This window comes from Balaenoptera borealis, assembly GCF_965194805.1.
Source record: "Balaenoptera borealis genome assembly, chromosome: X".
NCBI lineage: Eukaryota > Metazoa > Chordata > Mammalia > Artiodactyla > Balaenopteridae > Balaenoptera > Balaenoptera borealis.
Genome location: NC_138881.1, coordinates 41,657,708 through 41,680,308, shown reverse-complemented (window position 1 = coordinate 41,680,308; position 22,601 = coordinate 41,657,708). Strand labels below are relative to the sequence as shown.

Sequence of the window (22,601 nt, the reverse complement as noted above, 5' to 3'; positions counted from 1 at the left end):
CATGACAACACTGAGTCCCCAAACATTCTTTCTAATTGAGACAATTTCTTCTAGCTTCGGTCCCCTAAGACTGACCCAATTACACAAGTCAAAACCCAAAACCCAGAGGGTGCCTCTCAATAAAGATACTCTGATTACACAACCTAAGGAAAAATCTAAACACCACTTTTCCAAGTTGCAAGGAAACTTTTCAGGCAGTGCACTTTTTTTTTTTGCACTTTCTTTTTACAGCTAAGTCTTACAAGTTGAATGGTAATTGTCTGATATAACTTTAAAATTGTTTATGTTATAGTCCATGATCACATTATAGAGACCTAAACTTTTAATACAAACCATTCTGTTAATATACATCCAACGTATCTCATTTATGTTCTCTGGGCTGCATTTGCATCCCATTCCTTTTAAGGTACAATTAAAATCTTCTAGGAGCAAGCAAGACCATGCTAAACTCAGTAAAAGTATCACTGGACTAATACAGAACATTTGCACACTACCCATACTGACCTCATGAGAGGTAAGGAGCTAGAAAAAAATCTTTAAAATCACATAAAATTTAGCAGGCTATCATAAATTAGAGGTACCCTAGAGTGAATTCTTAGTAATTCCAGAAGAAAAAGAAAAAATTCCCAAAAGAAAAAGCAATGTTGGGAAATGTGGTATCTCCACTGTCTCAAAATGTAAGCTGGTAATTCTTTCTCTAATAGTCCAGAAGATTTTTTAAAGGGGTTGTTTTCAGACAGAAAATATAGTATTTTCCACTCTTACATTATAAAATGCTGCTATCAAGTATGGATAAAAGAGAATTAATAAACAGACCATGCAACCCTGTGAAACAGGGGCAGAAAGATGGGGCTGAGAAGTCTGTAAAAAGCGTCCAATTTTTAAAATCTGACACTTGGAGATCCGCGTTTATGTGAATACATTCTGCTGGGGACTGGAAATCATGTGGGATGGTCTATGAAATCAAAACATTAGTAAGACATTTACTATAAAGTAGTCATGGATACAGGTATGTTTATTAAGCAAGGAGTTAACTGTTCATAACACTCATTTAAAAGTCTTTCTTTTCGTTTGGATGAGAAAAATAATTGATGGATCTATCAAAGTATTTTATTAAACACAAATGGAGAACTATGTAGAAAGAGGAAGCATTATGAAATTTATGACTAAGTGCGCTTTGTGTAAGACTAGTGGACGTGTTCAAAGCTTTTTCGTTTCTGGCTACATAGAAAAGCAAAAATAAGGGCATTTTCATTCATGAAAGCAACAGTAAAATATTGCCTGGCTTATGCTGGTTATTTTCACCTTACGGTCTTAACACACATTCCAAGGCTGATTCCATTTTCATTATTCCTTTCGGGTAAGTGGAAGAGGAGGTCATACAAAGCTGTATGTCAAACGGTCCACTTCGTCATTGAGAAAATTCAGCAGTGGAATATATCAGGAGGCACCAAAGAGATTTACTGGCTAGGGCAGACAAAAGAGAAAACAACCACAGAAAGAACACAAGCCGCGAAAGAGGTGAGATCAGTCCCATGTGTAACTCGAGGACTGGACAAAACCCCGCTCGGCGCTGCGAGTGAAACGAGATGTGAGATTTGGGGCATTCCGGGTTCTCCTTCCTTCCCTGGAGTCCATCCTTGGACTGGAGGGCAAGATGCACAGAGGAGGGCAAGCCCGAAGGGTCCATCTGCCTGGACAATGAGCTCTAGGGCCCCTTCCAGCGCTGCATCGCCCTCCGTGGAGCCCTCTCTGACGCTGAATTTCACGGCTCCCCCAAAAGTCATTCACTCCGACTTCAACTACTCGCGGGAGAGAGCGAGCGCGCAAGAGCGGCAGCTGCTGGGTCCGCCCCCTCAGCGCTGCCCGGCCGCTGGGGACCCTTGCCGAGCGGCTCGGGAAGGCTGAGACCAGCCGCTACGGGACTTTGGTTACCTTCTCGCGCTGGTCCCAGCTGTACTGCTTCGGCCGCTCCTCCTCGCCCTCCGGCTGCGACTCCTTCTCAGCCTTCCGCCTCTTGGAGAAGAAGCAGCCCATGGTCCCGGCCCGCGGGGTCCCACTAGCCGCTACTCCTCGCCGGCGCGCTGGCTCAGACACCTTCTGGAGTTGTGGCTTGAACCCCTGGGGCCCGGGCCCCGCAGCTCTCCGGACACCGCCCCACGGAACCGCCCAACCGCCCTCAGCCTCGGTTCGCCGGCCAGGCCCCAAACCCCTTCTCTTTTTCCTCTCAATCGCCTTGACGACCCACCGCAACCAATGACCGCTCAGCGCCCGGGGAGCCAATCCAAGTCCCGCGAGCAGCCCTGTGCGGCCTATGAAGAGAGGCCGACTTACGCACACAGCCATTCCGCGCCCGGCTCCTGCGCCAGCCCCCAGGGGCGGGCCCGGTCGGCCCAGATGCACTCACAGCCGACCCCGCCCCCAACCCTGCCCCGCCCCTCCCAGGACTCGGAGAGGTTGTCCCGCTGCCGGGAGTGCAGCCTCGGCAGCCAGGTCTTCTGGCCTTAGGTTCTCAGTTTCCAGGCTCTAGACGCGGGAGGGCTCCGTAGTTGAACATTAGACTTCAGTTTTGTGGTGTAATTGGTGAGGGAACAAGAATTCCTGCTGACGCAGGACGGGCCATGAAATTCGCATGCCTCACTCTTCGTCACCCATTCCCCGACCCTCCTTGCCCGACGTCTGGCCAGTGTCACCTCCTCGGGAAATTTCCCCAAAGACCTTCCCGATCCTCCTTGCCCTCTCTTATGTGCTTTCTTAGAATTTCCACGAATGACTCTAAAATTGAAGAAGAACTTAGAAAAATAATTATTTTTGTATCGTCTCCTTATTGGAACTGTGAATTTCTTGAGACCAAAAGCCCCGTGTTTTTCTTTTATTTAATCCCCCAAGCCTTGCTCAACTCCACACTAGTTGCTCAATAAAACGTTTGTCGAATGAATGCTTGCACACTAGTGAAGGAAACATTTACAACTTTTCCCTATTCTTTCCCAAAGAAAGTGACTAAAGTGGGGCGGAGGTGGTGGGGTGGGGGGAAGAGTAATGGTAAAGGGGTTCTCCTCAGGAGTTTATAGCCTGGTGGACGACACAAGCGTTGCCATATAAACTATCAGATCTGTTCTCAGCAAATGGTATAGGGTTTGTCTGAAGATATTTTAAAAAATATATACTAAATATTAGCATTTGCTATACTTGGGTTGAATGTTACTACAATACACATGTATTGCTTGTGTAATAGAAAAGGTAAGTTGTTGGTTTAATTCTCTGAGCACAGTATTTTGGCATTTGGTCGGACATCAAATGCAGATTAGTTTAGGCTCAAATTTGGTTATCTTTCTGCTTCCCACACTTATTCACATCTAGTGTATGTCCTAAATGAGCCTCTGACTTAACTCGAGCATTAAGAGTGTTCCCTTTTTCACTTCCTGCCTTTTATTGCACAATCAGGAAGAAAAGTGCATGTGCTCAAGTATTAGAAATGACTGTAAATTGAAGTTCCAGATCTTAAGCAACAGAGTCTTCACCGGGTGCACACTTTTTCTTCCTCAGAGTGAGATGAAAAGTCTATGTGAGGATGTTTTGGATAAGACCCTTAGATGTTTTATATTCATAGAAGGTTAAAATTGTGATCCATTGCTGCGTAGTACAGTGGAGGAAACAGAGGTCCACAGCAGTGAAGGGACTAACTTGTGGTCACAATGAGAGTGGTTAGACAGGTTCTATAAAAAAAATCCAGAGCCTGAGGCTTCCCTGGTGGCGCAGTGGTTGAGAATCTGCCTGCCAATGCAGGGGACGCGGGTTCGAGCCCTGGTCTGGGAAGATCCCACATGCCGCGGAGCGACTAGGCCCGTGAGCCACAACTGCTGAGCCTGCACGACTGGAGCCTGTGCTCCGCAACAAGAGAGGCTGCGATGATGAGAGGCCCGCGCACCGCGATGAAGAGTGGCCCCCGCTTGCCGCAACTGGAGAAAGCCCTCGTACAGAAACGAAGACCCAACACAGTCATAAATAAATAAAATAAATAAATAAATAAAAATTAAAAAAAAAAATCCAGAGCCTGTGCTGTCCAGTGCTCCCTCTTCCTAAATTTGTTCCTTTCTGATTCATCTGAAAGAAAGAAGTAAAGAAGTACCTGCTTAGGCCTTCTGATGCCTATGGAGCTCTGTCCCACAGTGATGTTGTTCCTCTTAATGAACAAACAACAAAACTAATTTTAGAGAAACAATCCCTAAAACTCTCGTAGTTTTGAAGTATTCATTAATGAGAGACTTAAACCTAAAACAAAATCTATATCCAACAGTGATCTTTTCAGGGACCCTTAAACAAAAGTGACGATAAAATCCCCTTTCTGTTAAATCGCATCCCACCATCACCCCTGACCAAAAGCATATACACATGGCTGAGACAGTCATCCCACCCTGATTCCTCATGGCCTTTCTGTCCAAGTGCATACTACAGTTTCTTTATATCTTAGTTCAGATTCTCAAGGGAGAGAACCAGATAAACTGCTGGCCAATCAATAGAATGGTTACCCACCTGTCAACTGTGCACCCCTGGTCTAATTGCTGCAGCCACAAGGATGAGTTCTATATTGCAAACACAAGTGGGAAGCAGGTCCTGGAAAGGGCACATGTGCTGGCAGCCCTAACTCCGCAGAGTCCAGACAGAAATTGGTCGCTCCTTCTGTTTATATTCCTCCTCCTACTTATACTCTTGTGACTTCTTTTCTATAGAAAGCTGCCCTTCATGATCAGCCAAACAGATAGATGTTCATCTGTATTAAAAAGTTGGGTTGTGGGTTTGCACCTGGCCACAGGCTCCAGACATGGTCTGGGTCCCCTGTGTTTCTTGACCACAGAAGTGACATTGTTACCTCTCAGAAGACAGTCCTGACAACATATATCTTCACAGCATGAATAAGCCAAGTACCCCAGCAACAGCGGCTGGAAAAGTCCCTTTTCTTGAGTTGACCTGACACAGGCTTGTTCACTCTGCACTCACCTAAGGAAACACTTTGCAAGTGAAGGAGAAGGGAGGAGAGGAGTGTTTCCATGATCCGTTTCTGCGTAACAAACTTAATGGCTTAAAACAATGATTATTTATCTTCCTCATGAATCTGCAATTTAAGCAGGGCTCAGTGGGGACAGCTCAGCTCTGGTTTCATGCGGCATCCAAAGCCTCAGCCAGGATGACTCAAATGGCTGAATCATTCTACATGAAATCTCAGAGCCTCTCCATGTGATCTCTCTAGCAAGGTAGCCTTAAGTTAGTCATATTTCATACACCATACTGAAGGCTCCAAGAATAAATGTTCCATGAGACCAAGGCAGAAGCTGCAAGGCCTCTTATGATGTAACTTCAGAAATCACACATCACTTCCTCCGGATTCTATTAATCACACAGGGCTGGCCCTGACTCCCTCAGGAAGGGAACTAAACAAATGCATGAATACTGGAAGGCATAGATCTTTGGGGTGTCATCTCAGAGGCTGGCTACCATAGCGGGAGTCGGTTCTGTCAATAGTATTACATATGTACTGAAGAAGAGAATTGGGAGGTTGAAAAAAATTGCACAAGCAGATAACTTTTTTCTTTTAATAGATTTTTGAACCAACATCTCTTCTCATACTTTAACTTTTAGGTAGTTCTTACCGATTTTCTTTCACCCTCTTATCAACCAGTTCTAATGATTTTTTAAAAGCATAAAAATTGTGTGTAATCAGGTTATAAAGACTGTATATTTTTCCGACTGCTCTTAGCATAGGGTATCTTGTTCACTGTTGTTGGTAAAATTCTTAATGTAAGCCAAGCAAAAAATATTTGGAAGTTAGTACAGAAAAGGAACAACAGAGGAAACAGACTTTTAACTCAAATGGGGATGGGGAGGGTGGAAAAGTCAAGAAAGGAGTCTCAGAAGTGAATGGTTTTAGCAGCATAAAATAAAAGTCATTCCAGTAACTTTTACAGCAAAGCAGTTCCAATGGAAACTACTTTAAAAAATAGTTTCCAGACTAAAAAAATCTTTTTCTAGTGGAATTTCCATTTTCCAAACACTCATTTCAATACTTTTCAGGAAAGGGACAAACTGTGATAAAACTAAAACCTCAGAGTTAATCAGAGTGTGCTAGTTCATAAAATTTGTTTTTACCTTTGGGATTTTATTAATAAAAGAGCTACTTCCCATTTCACCCAAGCTAGGTTAGAGACTTTATTTCCTAGTTTCCTCTATGCATGTAGATTAAAAAAAATAAGCTCTCAATCTGACATCGAGAAGATCCCAACTCACAAAATTGCTTCTCATCAACAGTTGTATAGTATACAATTCCAAAATAGTCAGTAAGAAAGATTTGGGCAAGAAAACTGATGCCACAAGACAAAAGTTTTAGTAAAAGGATATTTAATAACATTTCCTACATCTTACATGAGGAAGTGGTTAATATCATATAGATGGCCAACACCTAAGCAGACCTGAAAGTCCCTGAGACCTTTATGAGTAGGATTTCTTTCCTACTCGCCCTTCCCCCTCTTCCCCGGTTCCTGACAAAAGTAAAAAAAGTCAGGGCTCATTCTAGATAAAATCTTCCCTGAGAGCTTCTTTGCTGGGTTTTGTACAATTCCCACCTCCTCACCTCCCCACCACAAACACCCAGCTGCACGAATTAGGGAGGAAAACATCTCTTTAGCACTTCTTTCATTCATTCACTAATTCTCGTGGTGCTAAGAATAGCATCTAATCAGCAACAGTTCACTCTAAGAGAGAAACCCAGGATTTGTAGCGTTTTCAGTTTATACAATTTAGGTTGGGCCCTTTCTAAGAAAAATAATACAAATTATGAATACAAAATTGCTAGGGCCCCTCTTGGGGTACATACAGGACCCATGCAAATGGAGGGCCCTAAAGTTTCCATTCCGTTTGCTGTACTATAAGCCATTTGTCCAAAAGTATTAGGGATATTACTTCTTGGGTAGTCAGGATCTAAATTTACACATACTACATATTTTTCATATACTAATTGGCTTCAGAATGTATACATGACGGCACATGATACAGACAAAGGACTAGGAAGACCATATTTTCCTGGCAATGTTGCAGATCTGCCACAATTTATGAAAAACCTCAACGGGAATGGAGAAACCCATAGGTGCAGGCTGATGAAAACCAATAAAAAAATGAGCTACTGGAGTCAGATATGCAAAGAACAAAATTTCTAAAGCAAATTTACTGACCGGTTAACAATCCACAGAGACAACTAGGTAACCAGACATTCAGATGACCAGAAGTGCAAATTTGGTCAAACTCTTTTTTAAAACTTTCCTATTAGAAAGATAAGTTAGAACCTTGAAATTCATACGTTGGCCTGGTACTTTAATTTTAAATTAGTATGATTGCAAATTTTTCTTTTTCTCAAACTGTTTAGAAAACTGATGCTTACACTTCCTGTTGAGACAGTGTAAGTTCTTATCAAGCCTGTCGTATCATGCTACCCTGCTGGCAGAAATAAACTCAGTTCCTACATCTCTTGTCCAACTTTTAATTTTAACAATGACAACATTCTATTTTGTAGTTACTTACCCTACTGCCTCCTAGTTAATAATCTTTGCTTGAAAAGGGTACTACCAAGGTATAATTTTCAAAATATTAAAAACATAATTCCTAGACAAATTGACAATGAGCCAGTATCAAATTATTGATTTAATTCATTAGTGAGGAAGCCAAAATGTCAACAAGTTGATTCAAAGAAGATATGAGAAGTGGGGCTTTATATAGTCAGTGAAGAAAAAGGAATGTTGAAATAAGATTGCTACCGTGGATACAAAACTGGTTAATGTCCTAAGGGGCAATAAAACCATAAGCTTGAGATCTTTTCTAATGAGCAGAAAAGAAAATCATCACGCTGGACCAGTTTTCTATAAGTTAATCTCTAACTTCACAGACTTATAAAATATCTGAGTACTAACCAATAATAAATTGTATGTCAAGCAAGTAACATTCCCTTAGAGAGTCAGCTGAACCTTAGTCAGGCTTGTTGGAAGTGTTATAGAACAGCATTAAAAGACCCTGGTGGCGCAGTGGTTAAGAATCCGCCTGCCAATGCAGGGGACACGGGTTCGAGCCCTGGTCTGGGAAGATCCCACATGCCGTGGAGCAACTGTGCGCCACAACTACTGACCCTGCGCTCTAGAGCCAGCGTGCCACAACTACTGAGCCCACATGCCACAACTACTGAAGTCCGCGCGCCTAGAGCCCGTGCTCCGCAACAACAGAAGCCACCACAGTGAGAAGCCTGCGCACTGCAACGAAGAGTAGCCCCTGCTCGCTGCAACTAGAGAAAGCAGAAAGCCCGCGCGCGGCAACGAAGACCCAATGCAGCCAAAAATAAAACAAATTTATATTTTAAAAAAAGGCCACGCAATTATCTTGCTTGTTTCCACATTCTGTTTAATTTTTCTACTCCTAGGCAATATGATTGCCACTATTTTCCAATAATCTACAGCTAAATCATAAGATTTGCACTTTGGCATTAGCATTCCCCTCAAGAATTTTGGTCTGGAGTTTGAAGGCTTGTTGGTTCCCTTCTTTGGGTTTCAGAGTTGTAAAAAATGTTACTTCATGATTCGTTCTTCTAATCTCTTAGTCTAAGAGTGTACTGCCAAATTAGCCAAACTGAGCAATGGCTCTGAGCGTCAGAACAAGCAGGAAAATCTTAGGCTATGTTATGGGTTGAACTGTATTCCCTCAAAACTCGTATGTTGAAGTGCTAACCCGCAGTACCTCAGAATGTGACCTTATTTGAAGATAGGGTCTTTATAGAGGTAATCCAGTTAAAGTGAGGTCATTAGGGTGGGTCCTAATCCAATATGACTTGTGTCCTAATAAGAAGGGGAAATTTGGACATAGACATGCACAGAGGGAAGACCACGTGAAGAAACACAGGGAGAAGACAGCCACCTACAAGCCAAGAAGAGAGGCCTGGAGAGATCCTTCCCTTACAAGGAACCAATCCTACAGACACCCTGATCTGAGACTTCCAGCCTCTAGAATTGTGAGACAATAAATTTCTGTTGTTTAAGCCCCCCGTCTGTGGTATTTTGTTACAGCAGCCGTAGCAAAGTAATACAGGCTGTATGTGTGGGTTTCCTTTCTGCAATCACGTGGAATGATGATTTGGTTTTGTTTAGGCTTGTGATCAGAATGCAATATCTTCCTGTGTGAGAAGTTTGGAACACAGTTATCAACAGAGGAGTCACGGGATCTTTTAGACTGGCCTGCTGGGTTTAAAGAGTGTCCCAAAGGACCAGCAACATATTTTAACACTGGCTTTTAGTTCAGAAGAAACAGGGCTGCAAACAAAACAAAACAGACAAACAAACAAACAAAAAACCTCAAAAAACAAAAACCAACCAACCAAACAAACAAAAACACCGAATAAGGATTTTATTTCAACTTCTGAAGTCCTGTTTCACTCCGTTTGTAATGGAAATATTTCAGTTAGCACATTAGCCATGCTACTTTATATGTGCCATCCCCCTTCAAGACAATGCACACTAAGACTCAGGAACGTTACTGAGAATATCAGAGGCCTTTGTGAGACCAACGAATATGATGCAGTAATCTTGGTGTGGCTCCATGCACCTGCTTTCTGGGCCAATTATGACTCAAAGACACAGAAGCAGACATAGAAAACAATCTTATGGTTACCAAAGGAGATAGTGGGGGTGGGGGGAAGAGATAAATTAGGAGTTTGGGAGTAACAGATACACACTACTATATATAAAACAGATAAACAACAAGGTCCTACTGTATAGCAGATGGAACTATATTCAGTATCTTGTAATAACATATAAGGGAAAAGAATCTGAAATGGAATATCACTCAGCCAGAAAAAAGAGTGAAATAATGCTATTTGCAGTAACACATATGGACCTAGAGATTATCATACTAAGTGAAGTAAGCCAGGCAAAGACAAATATCATATATCGCTTATATGTTGAATCTAAAAAAATGATACAAAATGAACTTATTTACAAAACAGAAACAGACTCACAGATATAGAATACAAACTTATGGCTACCAAAGTGGAGGGAAGGATAAATTAGGAGTTTGGGATTAACATAGCCACACTACTATATATAAAATAGATAACCAACAAGGACCTACTGTATAGCACAGGAAACTCTACTCAATAATTTATAATAACCTATAATGGAAGAGAATGTAAAAAAAAGATTATATATGTATATATATACATATATGTATATATGTGTATATATATGTATAAGGAATCACTTTGCTGTACACCTGAAACTAACACAACATTGTAAATCAACTATATTCCAATGAAAAAAAATTTTTTAAAGACACAGAAGGATCTGAGGAGGGTATAGCGTTAACCAGTTTCAGCAGCTGCTGACCCACAACATTTAGGATCTCTCTGGCAATAAAATAATCGCTATAGGTGCAAGTTTTTCATTGATCTTCCTGTTGTAGTGAAGACAGTGGCCTGTTTGAAACTAATGAACTTTTCTCAAAACTCTGCTAAGTTGAAAAAAGGTCTAGACAGAATTCCAGGACTCCTTACCCGCACACTGTAAAGGAGTGGCTCCGCCATGGTGCCCTGGTAACTTGTGTGTATCCACATAGGCTAGGGAGTCAAGGCTTGTACCACAGCTGGATCTAAGTCTTGACAGAATGCCTCTGATCCTTCTGGAACATGGGAGAGCATGGGAGGCTTGTGAAGTGCTGCTTTGAAGCCATTTTCCCACTCACCTCCCTGTCTTCCCTGGGAGATATCAGCCTAGGAAGCTGTCATACAATAGTTTCTTTCTTTTTTTATGGAAATATATTCGACATATAATATTCTGTAAATTTATCAAATCAATATGCTAATTTGATACACTTATGCATTATAATATGCTTGCCATTGTAGTGATAATTAACATTTCTATCACATTACTTAATTATTTCTTTTTAGTGGTTGGAATAATTAAGTTCTAGTCTCTTAGCAAGTATGATGATTATGATACAATATTGTTGTGTATATTCACTATACTGTGCATTAGATCTCTAGGACTTAGTTACTACTCATTGCAAGTTTGTACCCTTAAACAACATCTCTCCTATCTCCCACCTTCACCCCCTGGTAACTACCATTTTACTCTGTTTTTATGAATTCAGCTTTTTTAGATTCCACATGTAGGTGATACCATACAATATTTGTCTTCCTCATATCGTTTAGCATCATGTCCTCAAGGTCCAACCAAGTTGTGGAAACAACCTAAGTGCCCATCAATGATTGAATGGATAAAGAAGATGTGGTGTGTATATATATAGACTATCACTCAGCCATGAGAAAGAAGGACACCCTTCCATTTGGGATAACATAGTTTCTTACCTTCTCCTGGGTTCTGATGGGTAAGAGGCTTTCTGCCTTGCTCCCTTAGGGCACAGCTGCAAGCGATGAAAACAATCGATGGCAGTCTAGAATGGGCTCCTCAGCAATAGGGTGTCCTATTATCTGTGTTGCAATTATTTGGCCCTTTTTGTTTTAGTGCTGCCCTGCTCCAGGGCCATGGGAGCCCGTATCTTTGACTGCCCTTCCTCCTTTCGCTGTCTTTGTGATTAGTAAACTGTCTGAATCTAAAAGGGTTTGTTATTATATCTTTACCAATAGAATCTGTCAGGTCTGGCTTTGCCTCGTGCTTGACACAAATTTCACTTGCTATCCAGCCAGATACAAAGTCCAAGGTGTTGGGGGAAGAGAGAATGTGGAAAAAGTTTACCTGGGGCAAATCAGAGTGTGTCTTCCAACTCCCAGGATCACAGCACCCTCATTTTCTTTCCCAAATTCCCATTCTCATTTCTTTAATATTTTCATATAGGTGGCATTTGATTAACATGAGCAGCAATTACATGGGCACAATCCAGGAAATGCAATGAACTATTAAATATTGAAAACATTTTAATTTCACAAGTAATGAAAATATGAAGATTAAAACAATGTTAAATTAGCAAAGGCTTGTCAAGAGTATGGAGTGGGGCAAATAGGTATCACTTTTCTGGAAAGCAAATTGGCAATATATAAGAAGAGCTTTTAAAATGTCTGTTCCTTTGATCCAATAACTTCATTTCTAGGAATCTGAATTGAGGAAATGACCAGAAATCGGGATAAAAAACTATGAACAAATATTTTTATTGTGATATTTTTGATAATAATTGAAAATGGATGCACTAAATATTCATTAACTTGAGCTCATTGGGAATATGCACACAACCATTTTATGGACTATTATGTAGGCATTTAAAATTTTGTTGACAAAATTTTTTAAACGTGTGTGAAAATACTTATATATGATATGGTGAAAAATTGAACACAAATTGCATATTGATATGAAAAAATCAATGTAAAATTTATATGGGCGTTGAAAAATGTGCAAGGAACTATGTTAAAATATTAATTGGTTGTCTGTGGATGGTAGGAACGTAGTGATTACTATTTTATTATTTGTAGTTTCCAAATCAAAATGGGCACGTATTATAGGTATAACCTGCTTCACCAAATTAAGTTTAAAAAAATCACATCTTTTTTAATTTTATTTTTGTTTTTTAATTAATTTTTATTGGAGTATAGTTGCTTTACAATGTTGTCTTAGTTTCTACTGTACAGCAAAATGAATCAGCTATACATATACATATATCTCCTCTTTTTTGGATTTCCTTTCCATTTAGGTCACCACAGTGCATTAAGTAGAGTTCCCTGTGCTCTACAGTATGTTCTCATTAGTTGTCTATTTTATACATAGCATCAATATGTGTCAATCCCAATCTCCCAATTCCTCCTACCGCCCCCCCTTTCTCCCTTGGTATCCATACGTTTGTTCTCTACCTCTGTGTCTCTATCTCTGCTTTGCAAATAAGATCATCTATACCATTTTTCTAGATTCCACATATATGCATTAATGTACGATATTTGTCTTTCTCTTTCTGACTCTTATTCACTCTGTATGACACTCTCTAGGTCCATCCAAAAAAAAAAATCACATCTTTAAAAATTTTTCCAGTTGTTCTCTTGAACTTTCTTCTGTCCTTTTAAGCAGGCAATCCAATATCTTTCCCCATAAATCTCCCCACTGCACCTCCCAGACTTTCAAGAATCCTGAGGCTTACTCTGGTCAAAGGGCACACCAGTCCTGTGTGCAAAAACCTAGGTAAAATAATAATTTTGAAACTAGGTATAGAAATAATAAGAACTACTATTTATTGAACTCTTAATGTGCCAAACACAATTCCAAGTTATTAAATCATTTAACTCTCCTAAAGACTATGAGAAGAGACTTTTATTATCCCCATTTTGCAGATGAGGAAAATGAAACACAGGGAATAACTTGCCTAAGGTTACACAGTAAGTGGCTGAGGTGGGCTTTGAACCCTGGCAGGATGGCTCTGAGCTTGCTCTAAACCACTGCTTAGGATGTGTCCAGCAAGAACTGGAAAGTGGGGTCAGTTCCCTGCTGCTCTTGTTTCCAAAGCCCCCCAGAGTAGCTTTTGAAGTCTGTTCCTGCCCAGTCCCACTGGGACCTTGGTGGAGGCTTTTGGCTGCGTGCCTCAGTTCTCCTCCATATAGTTTCCAAAAGAGAAAAAATGGAGGCTGCAAGACCATTTAAGACCTAGGCCTTGAACTGGCACAGCATCATTTCCATCATATTGCATTGCCAAAGCAAGTCTTGAAACCAGACAAGATTCAAGGGGAGAGAAATAGGCTCCACCTCTTGATAGGAAGAGGTGAAAAAAATCACATTGCAAAAGGCATTCAGGATGGATGGGATTGCTGTGGCAATCTTTGAAAGCAATCTACCACAGCACTGCAATGTTTTAAGAAGGGGTGTGGTATGCAGGAAGGAGGAAGTTAACCTGGGTGAGAAGTTGGGTTGGGCTGAATTAAAGCATTGTTCTAAACCTGTTTGATGATCAGAATTACCTGGGGGAGCATATTAAAAATACAGTTTCCCAGAACTGATCACAGACGTACTGACTCAATCCCTAGGAGTAAAGCCTGAAAATATACATTTTAATGCTCTTTCTTTCAACAGAGATTTTATTGAACACCTTCTCTGTGCTAGGCACCATTCTGTGCTCTGGGTATAAGATGGTGAATGAGACAAAGGTCCTGTTCTTTCCTGGGGGCAGGGAGTGAGCAGAGACAGACAGACAAGAAAAAACAAATGAACGACCAAATAAACAAATGAGTATCTTTTCTGGATTTTTTATCAAAAACATTCTTTTCAAAAGGAAACAAAATGAGATGCTGTGAAGTCATAATTAATAATAGAGAAAACAGGTGGAGATAGAGGGAATGGACACATATGTAAAAGTTATTTATTATAGCATTGCTTGTAATAGCAATAGATTCATTGAAAGCAAGTTTTCTTCTTTTTGAATTTTTTGTTCTTTTATTTTAAATTGAGTTTTTGATGGTTTTCTTTTTCTTTTTAATTTTTCTTGTTAAAAGCAATTTTAATGGGGTGTAATTTAAGTAAAATAAACTGCACCCATCTAAAGTGCACAGTTCAATGAATTTTGACAGATGTCACAACCCCCTACCTCCAATCCCCAGGCAACCACTGATCTGCTTGCTGTCAACATGGATTAGTTTGCAATAATTAGAATTTCATACAAATGGAATCATACAGTATATAATAGCAATAGATCTTTAAACAACTTATATGAACAGCAATAGTGGTACTTTGTGGTACATTTATTCAACGAAATACTGTGTCCATGGGAAGGGGGAGTAAGCTTTTTATGTACTAATTTGGAATGATTTCCTCAAAAATATTGTTACATGGAAAAGGCATGGTGCAGAACAGGGCATAAAGCATGCTACCATTTACATGAAAAGAGAATAAAGAAAAATCCATATATTTGCTTGTATAGGCCTAGACTATCTGAAAAAAGCTGGCAACACAGATTGTCTCAGGAGAGGAAAACTGGGTGTCTTGGAGACAGCAGTGGGGAGGAGACTTTTCACCATAAACCATTTTGTTCCTTTTGAATTTTGTACCAACAGAGTTTTTTACCTATTCAAAGAACTAATAATTTTTTTAAAAATCTTAATAATTTTAAAATCATAATAGAGTGAGAAATTTCCCCCCAAATTGGCAGATGACCTTGTAATGTTCAATGAATGACTGTAAACTTCAAATATTCTACTTCAAACTTGATTAAAATATAGTTAAAACCAGAAGCCACAAGTCTCAATTATCAGCTAAAGAGAAACCCTCGAGAAAAAAAAACAAACAAACTGTAAAGAAGTTGAGGATTGGAACTAAACAAGCTGATCCTGAAATTCACATGGAAAAAAAAATAGCCAGAAAAAAATCTGAAAAAAAAGGGAACAATGATGGGGGACCAGAATGATCAGATAATAAAACACTTTATAAAAACTTAAAAGTGGAACTACCATATGAATAGATGGACAAATGGAATAGAAGAGAAATTTCAGAAATGGAAATTGACATATAATAAAAGTGCTATCTTGAAACAGTAGGAGAAAAAAGATCAGCTCTGGGGTAGCAAGCCGGGGAGGTGGGACAGTGGGAATGGCTCACCTCAGGTATAAACAATAAAGGGTTCGTTGTTATAGAGAATTTAAAACAATAACAAGACTGACTAAATCAACTTGATTTTTATCATCATCAGGCATCATTGATTGTAAACAATGTCAGGGATAAAATGATAAAATTCCCTCCTCACTCCAGCAACTGGGTGGACAGCTCCTACCTGCCCCTTCTTTGGAATACTGCTGAATGGAATCTTTAATACATTTTGTTGGGACAGCTGGATAGTGTCAATGAAAAAAATGACTCAAATAGAGGATAAAGGCTTTATACAGCTGATGCACATCAGGGAGCACTGCAAAGTTAGGCAATGACCTGAGCCAAAGCAGGATTGGAGTTGTCATAGGGCAAGGAGAAGAGAAGGGCATGGGACTTTGGTCTTGTCCCAGGTTGAAATTTTCTTTAAGTGTAACTGCTGCAAAGCTTTCAGTTGGAAGGGTTGGTATAGGTTTGGTTTTTCAGTTCTTTCTTGGGATGGGTGATGTGAGGTGGAACGTCATTTTGACAGCTGTATATGTGTGTGTGTAAGAGACGGAGACAGAGAGATTGGGAGGGACAGAGGCTGGGGAGAGAGAGAGAGGGAGAGAGAGAGAGAGAGTCTTTAATCAAACCAAATAATAAATGTTCTCTACTTGACAGCTTTTGGACCAGTTTGGGTCACAAGCCCACGTCTGGAGCAATAACATTTTCCAGGGGAAATGCTGGATTGATTGATTTAAGACTAGGATTTTTGCATCCCTGGCAAGGGCAAAGGAATTAGCACAGCTGGCCTAGACTTCTCAGGACCCACCCTTAAAGTTGAGCTACCTTCACCCAAATTACATAGGCCGAACAAAAAGAGGCAGATACCTAAATAAAATTGGGTTCCTTCAAGAAGCAGGATAGGGACTTCCCTGGTGGCGCAGTGGTTAAGAATCCGCCTGCCAATGCAGGAGACACGGGTTCGAGCCCCGGTCCGGGAAGATCCCACATGCCGCGGAGCAACTAAGCCCGTGTGCCACAACTACTGTAGCCTGCGTGCTTAGAGCCTGTGCTCCGCAACAAAGAGAAGCCACCGCAATGAGAAGCCCGCACACTGCAACAAAGAGTAGCCCCAACTCGCCGCAACTAGAGAAAGCCCGCGCACAGCAACGAAGACCCAACGCAGCCAAAAAATAAATAAATTAATTAATTTATAAAAAAAAAAAAGAAGCAGGATAAGGGGTAGATGCTGGGTAGGTAACCAATGATGTCACCATAAATGCTTATTCTAAAGTGAGGTGCACATGTATTGTAATGAACTTTTAAAGCACCTTTACAGTTTTATAACTAAACATGAGGGTCTCAGAAGGCAAAACATGACTGTTTAAGAGCATGAGCTTTGAAGTTAGACTGCAGGAGTTTGAATCCCAGGAACCTTGTGACCACAGGCAAGTTAATTTCCTGAGCTTCATTTTCCTGATGATGATGATAATAGGATGGTATGCTACAGATTTCATAGGATCGTTGTGAGGATTAAATGAAACAATATACACTAGAGCAGAGTACATAATAAGTGCTCAGAATCACTAAGTCATTGACCAGGCAGGGATTAACATTTTTTTGTGGTATTGAATTTGATCAATAATTGTTCTTATTGTATTAGGATTTGACAGTCTTCTTTTTTATTTTCTTTTTGTTTTTTTTAATTGAAGTATAGTTGGTTTACAATATTGTGTTAGTTTCAGGTGTACAGCAAAGGGATTCAGTGATATATACATACCATATATATATGTGTGTGTATATATATATATATGTGTATATATATATACTTTTTCAGATTCCTTTCCTTTATAGATTATTACAAGATATTGAGTATAGTTCCCTGTGATATACAATAGGTCCTTGTTGGTTATCTATTTTATACTTAGTAGTGTATATATGTTAATCCCAAACTCCTAATTTATCCCTCCCCACACTCTCCTTTCCCTTTGGTAACCATAAGTTTGTTTTCTCTGTGAGTCTATTTCTGTTTTGTAAATAAGTTCATTTGTATCATTTGTTTAGATTCCACATATAAGCGATATCATATGATATTTGTCTTTTTCTGTCTGCCTTACTTCACTTAGTATGATAATCTCTGGGTCCATCCATGTTGCTGCAAATGGCATTATCCCATTCCTTTTGATGGCTGAGTAGTATTCCATTGTAGATATGTACCATATCTTCTTTATCCATTCATCTGTCAGTGGACACTTAGGTTGCTTCCATTGACAGTATTTCTTGAGATGTTTCACACCGATTTCAGCTACTAGCACATGTCTTCCCCTGGTAGCATCAACAGACTCCTGTGTCAAGAGCAAGTCCACCTGGTGATGCATGGGCTGATCCACCTGGCCCCTCCACCTGAAAGTATCAAATCCATGACGGCACTTTCATGATAACACTTACTAAAGGCCTTCTTTTCTCACCTTTCAGGGCAACATCCACAGCTTGACTCCCCACTCACAATCCTGGTGTAGCTCCAGAGTCCCAGCAGAGAGCTAAAGCTTCAGACAACACAAGTTTTATGTAATTTTAATTTATTTCTTTAGCTCAACCTAGCTAGAAGAGAAGTCTCCACACAGGGATGTTTGACTGACCCCTTGCTTGGAACTGAGTCCAATTTCTCACCTTTACTTCCTACCAGAGCAGTGCGGACAAAAAATGTTGTCTGCCATTCTAGTAAACAACAAATGTTGCCTGCAAACAGCCACTGTAGCTGCCCTTCTTCCTCTGTCCCGACAGTGTACCCTGAGGGGACTTCATGATGGAGAAAAACAGGATACTGGCCCTAGATAGTTAAGATGCATATCAAAGGAATGATTTCAAGGAGCCCAGACTCTTGCATCTTCTCATACATAGAAAAGCATTAAAATCATTAATTTGAGAAAATCATTAAACGAGTTTCATTATTCAAAAAGTTTAGAAAATGTAGTGTGCTCTCTGCCTCTTTTGGAAAATCACAATAAACATTAGCATATTATAAACTTTGAAAATACCTGCATTAAAGAAGCCTGGAACCAATGTACCTGAGTTTAAACCCCAACTTCAAGGTTTATTAGCTATGTGACATTAGACAAGTTTTTCAGTTTCTGTGATTGTTTCCTTATCTGAAAAATGGAAATAGTGATGGTACTTCCCTCTGAAGGTTTTTGTGAATATTAAATAAATAAACATGTAAAGAACTTAAAAAAATCATTAATTTGAGATGTCTGTTTTTTTTGTGATTAGCAGTAATCTTTTGATGTTTGACTACATTTTTTTTTCAGCAAAAACTCCTATATATCCTGACTCATCCCTTACCTCTTTGGAGCGGTTCCTCAGAGCTATCTGAGAGGCTGTTTCCCAGGCTATAGTCCTCAGTAAGATCCCCGAATAATACATAACTCGCAACTTTTAGGTTGTACATTTTTCTTCAGTCGACAGTACAATGCAGCAGAATGCAGTGACCAATGGAAGAATTGAAGCCCCCCTAAAGCCTTATCAGCTCCTCCCATTTTTGAATGATGAGCAACATTTTCTCAATTTTATGTAAATTGTTAGACAAATTCAGCTCTAAGATGGATCTCTAGAAGACCTTCCTTCACTACAGATTGCCACTCTAACCCCTTCTTATCAAAGCAAATTCTGAAGCCACCACTAACTGAAATCTGGCTCCTTCCTTTCGTATCCCTTAAACTTCAATCTAATTCCTTCTCCCTAACCACAGGAAAGCCACTGTATTTCCCAAGGCTGAATCCCCAGCACATTACTTGGACTCTACCATCAACTGTGACACCCACCTCTCACCTCAACCCTTACACCACCCTTAAAAATACATATCCAGTGCCACTGACCACACCTGTCATGACAGGATGTTGTAGCAGGATGGATGCCTATCAAGTACATGGGCTGGAGACAATAAGTCCAATGCGAAGTGGGAAGGTAAGGTAGGAAGCCAGGGGGAAATAAACGTTTTATAATGTATAAAGATATAGTCAGTAACACAATTTTAATCGCTTACCCCCAAAACCTGGGGCTTGGACCATTATGTGTTTTCAGTTTTGCCCATTCACAAATTAGTTTCATCCATAAATAGAAGATCTACTCTCCATTCTTGGCTTGTCTTATTTCCAAATGATCCAAGACTCTGTAAAGTAATTCTTGTAATTCTATAAGTTTCATTTTTATGCCTGTGTTAACAATAAACAATCTTGTTTTATTTGGAAATGTTTTCAAAAGATTTTTGAAACATTTTATGAGTTTCAAAGAAAACTTGATACTTGATATTTTATAGATTTACCCATAATTCAACTTATTTGATTATAATATAACTGCTTCCAGGGAGATAAGGGGAGCTGATATACATTTTGTGAATTTTCTGTGTCCTTTTGCAAAATGAAGTGACCAAATACAGAGAGATTTTTTTTCTCTATATTTGGACAAGGCCGATAAAAGGGTGTGTAGATTCGCTAGAGGGTCTTTCTTTTAAAAGCAGGTAGGGTGAAAATGCTGAAGAGAAAAAATTTAAGTAGTTGGAAGTTTTATCCCATGATGGACGATGAGGTGGGAAGGGCTAACCTTGAATAGGAAACAGGTTCATAGAAGCATTGATGACTATAGCCAGCAGGTGGCAGCAGGGGGCCACATCAGGAGAATTCACTGACCTGGAAAAGTCCTAGCTGAGCCTTTGGCCTTAGGAACCAGCAGCTGTGGGGAGCTGGAAGAGGGTATGATGTGTTTCTCAGCAGAAAAGGAACGAGTGACAGAGTCTTCCAGAAGCCCAGGGTTAGAGTCTGGTGTCTAAAATGAAAGGCCCACACAGCATCGTGATTATAGTCAACAATACTGTATTATAAACTCCAAAGTTGCTAAGACACTAGATTTTTAGAAATTTTTAAAAAATTTTAATTTTTAAAATTGAGGTATAGTTGATTTACAATATTAGTTTCAAATGTACAACATAGTGATCAAAATTTTTATAGATTATACTCCATTTAAAGTTATTATAAAATATTGGCTGTATTCCCTGTGCTGTACAATGTATCCTTGTAGCTTACTTATTCTATACATACTAGCTTGTGTCTCTTAATTCCCTACCCCTATTTTACCCCTCCCCCTTCCCTCTCCCCACTGGCAACCACCAGTTTGTTCTCTATAACTGTGAGTCTGTTTCTGTTTTGTTATATACATTCGTTTGTTTTTTATTTCATCATATAAATGATAACATACAGTATTTGTCTTTGTCTGACTTATTTCACTAAGCATAATACCCTCCAGGTCCATCCACGTTGTTGCAAATGGCAAAATTTCATTCTTTTTTATGGCTGAGTAGTATTCCATTGCATACACACACACACACACACACACACACACACACACACACACACACACACACCCCACATCTTCTTTATCCATTCATCTGTTGATGGACACTTGGGTTGCTTCCATATCTTGGCTATTGCAAATAGTGTTGCTATGAACATTGGGGTGCATGTATCTTTTTTTTAGGGGTGCATGTATCTTAATTTTTATTGAAGTATAGCTGATTTACAATGTTGTGTTAGTTTCTGGTGTACAGCAAAGTGATTCAGTTGTTTATATATGTATATATATATTCTTTTTCATATTCTTTTCCATTATGGTTTATCACAGGATATTGAGTATAGTTCCCTGTGCTATACTGTAGGACATTGTTTTTTATCTATTTTATACATGTATCTTTTTAAGTTAGTGTTTTTGTTTTCTTTGGAAAAATATCCAGAAGTGCAACTGCTAGATCATATTGTATCTTTTTGAATTAGTGTTTTCATTTTCTTTGGATATATACGCAGGAGTGGAATTACTGGATCATATGGTAGTTCTATTTTTAGTTTTTTAAGGAACCTCCATACTGTTTTCTATAGTGGCTGCACCAATTTACATTCCCACCATTCCTAGTATACCAGAGTTTCCTTTTAAGAGACTAAATCTTAATTGTTCCCACCACAAAAAAGAAATAATTACGTGACATGATAGAGGTGTTCACTAATGCTACAGTGGTAATCATATTGTAATATATAAATGTATCAAATCAACACGGTGTCACCTGAAATTTACACAATGTTATATGTCAATTATATCAATAAAAATTTTTTAAATAAATAAATCAAATGAAAGGCCCAGAACCCTGGTTGATTGATAGGGAGCAGGTATGTATGCAAGGCTAAGAAAGGAAGGGAGGCACAGGAGGGAGGGCATAGGAGAAAGAGCAGGCAGTGGGTCAGAAAGGGTGGGGGTTATTCCTTTTTGCACAAGCACTGATTTTTAAAAGCTGTAAGAATAAGTGGAAGCAACCTAAATGTCCACCAACGAATGAACTGATAAACAAAATGCATATATACAGATGCATATATGCATCTCCACTATATACAGACAGTGGAGTATTATTTAGCCTTCAAAAAAGGAAATTCCAATACATGTTATAACACAGATGAATCTTGAGGACATTATGCTAAGTGAGATAGGTCAGTCACAAAAAGACAAATACTGTATGATTTCACTTATCTGACGTATCTAGAGGAATCAGATTCATAGAGACAGAAGGTAGAATGGTGGCCACCAGGGGCTGAGGGGAGGGGAAATGGGGAGATGTTGTTTAATGGGTATAGGACTTTGGTTTTGTGAGATGAAAAAGTCCTAGAGGTTGGTTGCACAACACGACTGAACTGTACACTTAAAAATATTAAGATGGTAAATAAGGTTCCATCTCTTCTGGAACTCCCTTAAGGAGTGATAGGCCATTCCAGGCTGGGTGGTAGGACAGGATATGACATCAATTTAGTATAAAAAATAATACCTCACATTTAAATGGCACTTTGCAATTTACACAGTTCTAGTATGGAAATCCCTTACCTTGTCACCTCTTCCTAACAACTAGTATGGTGTGGGTTGGGTCTCTGTGTTAAAAGTAAGTGGGTGGGCAGGACTTCCCTGGTGGTCCAGTGGTTGACTCCGCACTTCCAATGCAGG

General features: G+C 39.6%; 1 protein-coding gene across 1 annotated transcript in view; it reads right to left on the bottom strand.

The window, feature by feature from the left end:
- Nucleotides 1-2,384, bottom strand: part of RP2 (RP2 activator of ARL3 GTPase) — a 47,050-nt gene extending 44,666 nt beyond the window's left edge. Inside the window, exon 1 of the mRNA XM_082378209.1 lies at nt 1,936-2,384. Within this exon, the coding sequence (XP_082234335.1) occupies nt 1,936-2,346 (411 nt within the window). The 5' untranslated portion in view covers nt 2,347-2,384. The remainder of the gene's footprint in view (nt 1-1,935) is intronic.
- Nucleotides 2,385-22,601: the final 20,217 nt, after the last annotated feature.